A 9,263-nucleotide genomic window follows, 5' to 3' on the forward strand; every position below is an offset into this window, starting at 1 on the left:
CACTGAACTAAACACTGAGGTAGATAGAAGTTAATCAAGTTGGACAGAGTATGTTCCACGTGGGGCTCACAGTCTTAATCCCCATTTTACAGGTTAGGTTAGTGAGGCACAGAGAGGTTGCATGACTTGCCCAAAGTCACACATTGGACTCGTGGCAGAGCTGGCACTAGAACCTGAGTCCTCTGACTCCCAGGCTGGTGTTCTTTCCACCAGGCTATGCTGCTTCTTGACTGTGGATGGAAAGCCATTTTGGAGGAGACCTGATTTTAAGGAGGGTTTTGAAGGTGGGGAGAGAGGTGGCATCATCATCAACATCAATAGTATTTAGTGAGTGACTACTGAGTGTGGAGCACTGTGCTAAGCCCTTGGGAAAGTATGGCAGAAGTGAGATTGTAGCTACTGCTCTTCAGGAGCTTAAAATCTAATGGGGTGGAGAGACTAAAATGGTTTACAAATAATGGGAGAAGGAAGAGGGGCCCTACTACAGCCCAGCCTGCAACCCAGTCCACACACTTCACTCCTCTAATGTCAACCTACTCACTATACCTCAGCCTCATCTGTCAGGCCCCCGTTGATAGAGAACGCGCTTGGGAGTCAGAGGACCTGAGTTCTAATCCCTGCCCCACCAATTGTGTGACTCCAAGTCACTTAATTTCTCTGGGCCTCAGTAGCCTCATCTGTAAAATGGGGATTAGGATTCTGAGCGCCACATGAGGCATGGACTATGGGCAACCTGATTAACTTTTTTCTACCCCAGCAATTAGGACAGTACCTGGCACAGAATAAGCATTTAACAAATACCATTAAAAAAAAAACCCAACAAAGCACCCTTCCCCACATCACCCCACTGGCCTGGAACTCCCTCTTTATATCCCACTATTCTCCTCTTTCCCCACCTTGAAAATCCTATTAAAAATCCCATCTCCTCTTAGATTCCTTCACAGGCTAAGCCATCATTTCGCCTCACCTTTGTGTCGTCTATGTACTTGGTTGTCTACCTCAACTACTTTGATAGTAATAACAATTATGGTGTTTGTTAAGCACTTACTATGTGCCAAGCACTGTATTAAGTCCTGGGGTAGATACGAGGTGATCAGTTTGTCCCATGTGGGGCTCGCAGTCTTAGTCCCCATTTTGCAGATGAGGGAACTGAGGGCCAGAGAAGTGAAGTGACTTGCCCAAGGTCACACAGCAGACAGGTGGCGGAGCTGGGATTAGAACCCACGACCTCTGTCTCCCAAGCCATGCCACTAGGCTATGCTGCTTCACCTGTCAACTGTGGGCAAGTCACTTAACTTCTCTGTGCCTCAGTTACCTCATCTGTAAAATAGGGATTAACTGTGAGCCTCACATGGGACAACTTGATTACCCTGTATATACCCCAGCGCTTAGAACAGTGCTCTGCACATAGTAAGCGCTTAACAAATACCAACATTATTAGGAGAGACAGGGATGGGGATCAACGGAGTTCTACTCCCTCTTCCCCAGCTCTGCCCCGTTGTTGCTAGGCTGGTGACTAACTTAAATTAAAGCACTTAGACTGCATATGGAGTCAATGAGATAAGGAGGTCATCATCTTGAAGAATTTCACCTGATAAACAGGCCATAGTTCAAAAATCAGTCAATCAATGGTATTTATTGAGCACCTACTGTCTACCACACACTGCACCAGCCGCTTGGGAGAGTACACTACAAGAGAGTCGATAGATACATTCTTTGTCCCCAGTGAGGTGACAGTCTAGAGAGGGAGACAGACATTAGTATCAGTAAGTTACAGATACGTGTATAAAGTACAGATATGTACATAGATTACAATGTGTTCATAAATTACAGATTTATACATAATAGCAATGATCCTTCATGGAGCTTATAGACTTAAGAGGAAAATGAATGGAGGAAGGGAGGCCAGTGAAGTGGTTGATACAAAAGTCAAATCACAGCATGAGAACTTTAATCAGGATGATAATAATAGTAATAATAATGGTAATGATAATAAGTGTGGCATTTGTTAAGCACTTACTATGTGCCACGTACTGAATTTAATCCTGGGGTGAATACAAGAAAATGGAGTTAGACACAGTCCCTGTCCTACATGGGGCTCACAGACATAATCCCCACTTTATAGATGTGGTAACTGAGGCCCAGAGAAGTAAAATGACTCATCCAAAGTCACCCAGAAGACAAATGGCAGAGCCAGGATTAGAACCCTGGTCCTTCTTGACACCCAGGGCTGAGCTATATCCACTACACCACACTGCTTCTCTATATGGTAAAGAAAGAAGGCAGATCCTGGAAATGTTGTGAAAGAAGGACCGGCAGGGTGTAGATGTTAATGAATGTGGGTACTGACAGTAAGAAGTGGAAGAAATACACTAAAGTTTTTGGGCTCTTAGAAAGAGAAGATTGTGGTGTTACTGACACAGATGGGAAAATCAGGAGGAGGAGATTTATGAGGGAAGATGTGAAGAACAGCTTTAGACATTTACAAGTTTGAGAAGTAGCATGGTCTAGTGAATAGAGCCAGGATCTGGGAGTGGGAAAGGCCTGGGTTCTAATCCCGGCTCTGCCACATCTCTACTGTGTGAACTTGTGCTAGTCACTTAATTTCTCTCTGCCTCAGTTACCTTATCTGTAAAATGGGGATTAAGACTGTGAGCCTCACGGACAACCTGATTACCCTGTATCTACCCCAGCGCTTAGAACAGTGCTCTGCACATAGTAAGCGCTTAATACCAACATTATTATTATTATTATGTGGGACATGGACTGCATCCATCCTGATTAGCTTGCATCTACCCCAGCGCTTAGTACAATTCCTCAGACACAGTAATTGCTTAACAAATACCATTAAAAAAAAGAGTATCCAGAAAGATAACAAAAACATCCTGGAGGCAAGATGAAGTCTGGGATTGTAGTGTAGATGAGCAGTTGGGGTTTAAATAGGTAGATTTGGAAGCCATCCACATAAAGAGAGTAGCTGAAGCCCGATGAGTGGATGAGCTTCTGACAAAATGTACAGGAAGAAGAGTAAGGAGTGTAGAAATTGACCCTGCATTCAGGAGTGAAAGGTGAAAAAGGAGCTAGGGAATAAAACTGCAAAGGTGCAGTCAGAGGTAAGAGAACAACCAAGAGAATACTGAGTTGGAAAACACATTCTAAGAATGTGGTTATTAGTGTTGAAGATGGGCAAGAAGTCAGGAAAGAAAGGCAGCCACATGGCCTAGTGAAAACAGCATGGGAGTCAGAGGACCTGGGTTCTAATCCCAGCTCCGCCTCTTGTCTGCTGTGAGATCGGACAAGTCACTTAACGTCTCTGTGCCTCAGTTCCCTCATCCGCAAATTGGGGATTCAATACCTTTTCTCCCTCCTACTTAGGCTATGAACCCCATGTGATACCTAATTATTGTCTATCTGACCCAGAATTTAGTACAGTGTTTGGCACATAGTAAGCACTTAACAAATACCACAGTTATTATTATCATTAGGACAGAGATAAAGACATTAGACTTGGCTATGAGGAGGTTATTGGCGAGCTTGGAAAGAAAGGTCTCACTAGAGTGAAGGAGGTGAAAACCAGTCTGTAGCTGATAAAGAAGTGGGTTGGTGGAGAGGAAGTGAACACAGTGGCTGATTTTAATCTGTTTAAGGAGTTTGGACAGGAATGGGAGCTGAAAAATGGGGAGAGGGCAGGAGCTATAGGAAGGAAAACTAGAAGAGACTTGATCATATTTGAAGGCAAAAGGAAAGGAGTCATCAGGGAAGGAAGAAGATTGAGGGCAGTGGGGATTTCAAGAAGGATTTAAATGTTTGAAATAGTCAGTGCAGGTTTCGGGCCTGGCAGTTAATGAAGGATGAATAAAAGTGTTGCTGAGAAGAGGAAAGGGCTGGATTGTAGCATGTTAAAGTGAATTTGAAATAATGGAAGTTGGCTTGGTGCCTAGAACTTCACCAACAATGCACAACTGCATTATGCAGAGAAAGCAGACTGTGGAGGTATCGAGGCTTGGGTTTGGTAGAGTGAGACCAGTGGAGGGACCTAAGGAGGGAGTTGGGTTTGGCACAGCATATAGTCTTGAGGGTGTAGGTTTTAGTCTTCAGGGAGGGAAGATTTGGTAGGAGTCCAAGAGGGGCGCGATAGTGCGAGATGTGTTTCCGTTTAGAAAGTTGTGGTCGGAAAGTGGTAAATCAGATTTGGTGAGGTTAAAAATGGAGTAGTGTTTGGAGATAATGAGATCTAACTTATGTCCTTGCTGACGGGTCCCTGAGCTGGGGTGAAACAAGAAGTCCACAGTGTTGCATAATGTACAGAAGCAGATGGCTGTAGAATCAAAGAGAATAGTCTGGTGGAAAAAGCAGGAGCCTGCGAGCCAGGAGACGGAGACTCTACCAGTCTCATACCACTGGCCCACAGCCCTGAATCACTTCCACAGTACACTGCGGAGCCTTACTGGCAGAAACCCGGATAATAATTATAATAATAATGTTGATTGGTATTTGTTAAGCGCTTACTATGTGCAGAGCACTGTTCTAAGTGCTGGGATAGATACAGGGTAATCAGGTTGTCCCACATGAGGCTCACAGTCTTAATCCCCATTTTACAGATGAGGTAACTGAGGCACAGAGAAGTTAAGTGACTTGCCCAGAGTCACACAGCTGTTAATGATGATGGTATTTGTTAAGCATTAATTATGTGACAGGCACTGTACTAAATGCTGGGATGGATACAGGCAAATTGAATTGGATACAGTCCCCATCCCATATGGAGTTCACAGTCTCAATCCCCATTTTACAGATGAGGTAACTGAGGCATAGAGAAGTGAAGTGACTAGCTCAAGGTCATAAAGCAGACAAGTGGCTGAGTCAAGGTTAGAACCCATGACCTGATTCCTAGGCCCATGCCCTATCCACTATACCATGCTGCTTCCAGGCCAACCTCATCCATCTTTTATCCTCACCTGCTTTAAAGCTGCCATCTCATTTTACCGGCAACATTATTGCTCTATCTTCATTAAAATAAAAATTAAAAAAAAAATAAATAGTGGAATTTGTTAAGCGCTTACTATGTGCAAAGCACTGTTCTAAGCACTGGAGGATACTAGGTGATCAGGTTGTCCCATGTGGGGCTCTCAGTTTTAATCCCCATTTTACATATGAGGTAACTGAGGCACAGAGAAGTTAAGTGACTTGCCCAAAGTGACAAAGCTGGCAAGTGGCAGAGCCAGGATTCAAACCCACGACCTCTGACTCCCAAGCCCGTGCTCTTTCCACTGAGCCATGCTGCTTCTCTCATTAACTCTCATGCTCATTTCCCTCACCTGTTGTTTCAGCTTTTAACTCCATCCTTAGTCCCTCGGTTCCCCCATCTCTCCCCATGTCTTGTCCCTAGTATCTGGATTTTATTTTAAAAAAGTACAGTGGGGAAGCAGCATGGCCTAGTGGAAAGAGTACAGGCCTGGTAGTCAGAAGACCTGTATTCCAACCCCAGTTCTGCCAATTGCTCTGCTATTTGCTAGCTGTGTGTCTTTGGGCATGTCAGTCAACTTCTCTGTGCCTGTTTCCTTGAAAAATGGGGATTCAATACTTGGTCTTTCTCCCACTTAAGAATCTGAGCACCACGCAGAAGAGGAACCATGTCTGACCTATTTGATTTGTACCTACCCCAACACTAAGAACAATGTTTGACACATAGTAAGCCCTTAAGAACCATCAAACAAACAATAAAATTGAAGCCACAGATGTGATCTGTTGCCGATTTGTACATTCCAAGCGCTTAGTACAGTGCTCTGCACATAGTAAGCGCTCAATAAATACTATTGAATGAATGAATAAAATCTCCACTCTTCCTTTCCATTCTTTCCTTCCCTCTGTCCCCTGATTTCCCCATTTTTCCCAGAGATATCTCAAGAGAAGATTCCCAGTCCCCTCAAAATCTATCCCCTCCAATGAACTTCTGATCCCATCTCTTCACACCTTGAAAAACACTTGTCCCCTCCCCTTCCCCAACATGATCACTATCTTCAACCGTTCTCTTACCAATGGCTTCTTCCCCACTGCTTTAAAACATGCTCATGTCTCCCCTATCCTAATAAAAACCTCCTTTGATCCCACAGCTCCCTCCATTTATCACCCCATCTCTCTTGAGCAAGTTGCCTACACCCACTGTCTCCATGTCCTCTACTCCAATTCTCTCCTTAATCCCCTCCAATCTGGTTTGCACTCCATAGAAACTGACTTCTCTAAGCAGCATGGCTTTGTGGAAAGAGCATCGGCTTGGGAGTCAGAGGCTGTGGATTCTAATCCCACCTCTCCCACTTGTCAGCTGTGTGTGATTTTGGGCAATCACTTAATTTCTCTGTGCCTCAGTTAACTCATCTGTAAAGTGAGGATAAAGGCTGTGAGCCTCACGTGGGACAACCTGATTACCTTGTAACTACCCCAGAGCTTAGAACAGTGTTGGGCACATAGTAAGTGCTTAACAAATGCCATCAGATTCTGCTTCTCTAGGGTCACCAACAAACTTCTTGTCAAATCCGACAGCCTTTACTCCATCCTAATCCTCCCCGACCGCTTATCTGCTTTTGGCACTGTGGAACCCTCACAGCTCCTTGAAACATTATCTCACCTTGGCTTCACTTAAAGTGTTCTCTCCTGATTCTCCTCCCATCACTGTGACCACTAATCAATATATTTTGTACTATTTTGTACTACTCAGACTCTTTCTCTGCCTGCCATCTTCTAACTATGGATAGTATAAATTATTTTAATGTCTATAATTCCCCTCTAAACTGTAAGATCAGTGTGGGAAAGGAACATTTCTACGAACTCTACTGTATTGTACTCGCCCAGGTGTTTAGTACAGTGTTCCACACATGGTAAACACTCAATAAGTATCATTGGTTGATTGTCCTTCAAGGCTCAGTTCTAGGTTCCCTTCTATTCCCCATCTCCATTCAATCCCTTGGAGAACTCATTCACTCTTATGGGTTCAACTACTAACTCTAAACAAATGATTCCACTTATAGAAGCAGCATAGCCTAGTGGAAAGAGCATGGGACTGGGAGTCAGAGGACCTGGGTTCTAATCCTAGCTCTACCACTTGTCGGCTGGGTGACCTTGGGCAAGTCACTTAACTTCTCTGTTCCCTCATCTGCAGAATGGGAATTCTTTCCTCCTATTTAGAGACTCTGAGCCCCATGTAGGACCTGACTGTCTTCTTCCCCAATGTTTAGCACAGTGTTTGGCATATAGTAAGCATTTAATAAATACCATTATTATTATTATTATTCTCAAATCTACTTCTCCAGCCCTCTCCGCTCTCTTTCTCTGCAGTCTCATGTTTCCACTTGCCTACAGGACATCTCTAATTGGGTGTCTCACCAATACCTCAAAGTTTACTTATCCAAAATAGAACTCCTCATTTTTCCACCCAAACCTTGTCTTCCCCTAGTCTTTCCCATCACTGTAGACAACACCACTATCCTTCCTGTCTCACAGCCTATAACCCCTTGGCATTACCCTCAACTCAACTCTCTCATTCCACCAACATGGTCAATCTGCCACCAAGTCCCATTGGCTCTAAGCCACTCTCCCCACCTTCAAAGCCTTATTCAAATCCTAGCTCCTCCAGGAGGCCTTACTGACCAAGTCCTCATTTCCTTTATTTCCTCTCCCTTTTGCATCACCCATGAATTTGGATCTGCCTTAAGCACTTGGTATTCACCCTAATTTCAGTCCCATAGCCTTTAGGTAAGAATAATGATAATAATGATGGTATTTGTTAAGCCCTTACTATGTGCTAGGCACTGTTCTAAATGCTGGTACATATGTATATACAGGCACATATCTGTAATACAATTTAACAATAATAATAATAATAATAATGGTATTTGGTAAGTGTTTACCATGTACCAAGCAGTGTTCTAAGCACTGGGGGAGATACAAAGTAATCAGGTTGTCCTACATGGGGCTCACGGTCTTAATCCCCATTTTACAGATGAGGTAACTGAGGCACAGAGAAGTGACTTGCCCAAAGTCACATAGCTGACAAGTTACAGAGCCAGGATTAGAAGACATGACCTCTGACTCCCAAGTCCATGCCCTTTCCACTGAGCCACGCTGCTTCTGTCTCCCTCTCTAAACTGTCAGCTACCTGTGGTCAGGGAATATGTATCAACTCTGTTGAATTGTTCTCTCCCAAGCACTTGGTACAGTGCTCTGCACACAGGAAGTGCGCACTAAATACTATTGACTGGTTGACTGGCCTGCTGCGTAAACTTAGGCAAGTCATTAAACCTCTCTGAAACTCACTTTCCTCATTCATAAATGGGAATGATACTCCCTTCCTTGTCCTACTTTACAGGGATGTTAAGAGGATAAAATGAGATGATCATTGTGGAAGCACTTTGGAAAGTTAAAAATGTTATGCAAAAAAAACAAGGAATAATCAGCAAAGTGGGTATTCCATCCTGTTTCCTTTAATGTCATTTTTCTCTGCCTTTCACTGCAGGATACACCATTGCGAATGCAGCTGCAGCGATGACAGCAGTTCAGTTGAAACAAGCTGTGTCTCTGGGGCAAGATCTAGCAGCATACGCCACTTATGAAGGATATCCTGCATTTGCTATGACCACTCGTGGGGATGGCTATGGAACCTTTTAAAGATCTATATTCATTTAAAAGTAAAACAAAAGAAAAACAGAGTAGGGGGGAAAAAAGCAGAACTTATTCTTCTAATTATCACAAACAATTCTAATGCAATGCAATCTATTTCCTAAAACATTATACTTCAAGGCCAATAATTGAAATATATTAGTAGAACTTATTATTCTTGATGTAAATCAAAGAGTATTTCCTTATATGTATAACGTGAAGTAACTTTTTCCCTTCAAAAAGTTCTAAAAAGTTCTCAGGTTTATTGTTTGAATGTTTACAAAGACTAACCTTGCCCAGAAACAGAAATATTTTAAGCCAACAGGAGCCTCTGGGTCAAGAAGTTTGCAGTTAACGGTTAGTAAAAATAGAAGTCAGTCAGTAACTGCATCAGTAAGCACTGCTGCTATAGTTGACAGTGAGCATACAAATACCTAGATGAAACCTTCACAGTCTTTCTTTGAAACTGATTTTGTGGGTAGCTGAACTTCTCCTTGCCTCTTACCCATTACCCAGGGCTCTATTTATAGCTCCAGCCTTGTTATAAAGAAGGCCCAGCGCAGTAACTAGTATTTCAATGCCTGTAATCAACGCCAATCTCGTCAAACCCATCA

The 9,263-nt window shown here is 43.3% G+C and overlaps 1 protein-coding gene across 2 annotated transcripts in view; it reads left to right on the top strand.

The window, feature by feature from the left end:
- Window positions 1–8,904, top strand: part of A1CF (APOBEC1 complementation factor) — a 115,144-nt gene extending 106,240 nt beyond the window's left edge. For both annotated transcript variants that reach the window (XM_029059055.2, XM_029059056.2), the window contains exon 12: window positions 8,507–8,904. In XM_029059055.2, coding sequence (XP_028914888.1) covers window positions 8,507–8,658 — 152 coding nt within the window. In that variant the 3' untranslated portion in view covers window positions 8,659–8,904. The remainder of the gene's footprint in view (window positions 1–8,506) is intronic.
- The last annotated feature ends 359 nt before the right edge of the window (window positions 8,905–9,263 follow it).

This window comes from Ornithorhynchus anatinus, chromosome 3 (assembly GCF_004115215.2).
Source record: "Ornithorhynchus anatinus isolate Pmale09 chromosome 3, mOrnAna1.pri.v4, whole genome shotgun sequence".
NCBI classification, from domain to species: domain Eukaryota; kingdom Metazoa; phylum Chordata; class Mammalia; order Monotremata; family Ornithorhynchidae; genus Ornithorhynchus; species Ornithorhynchus anatinus.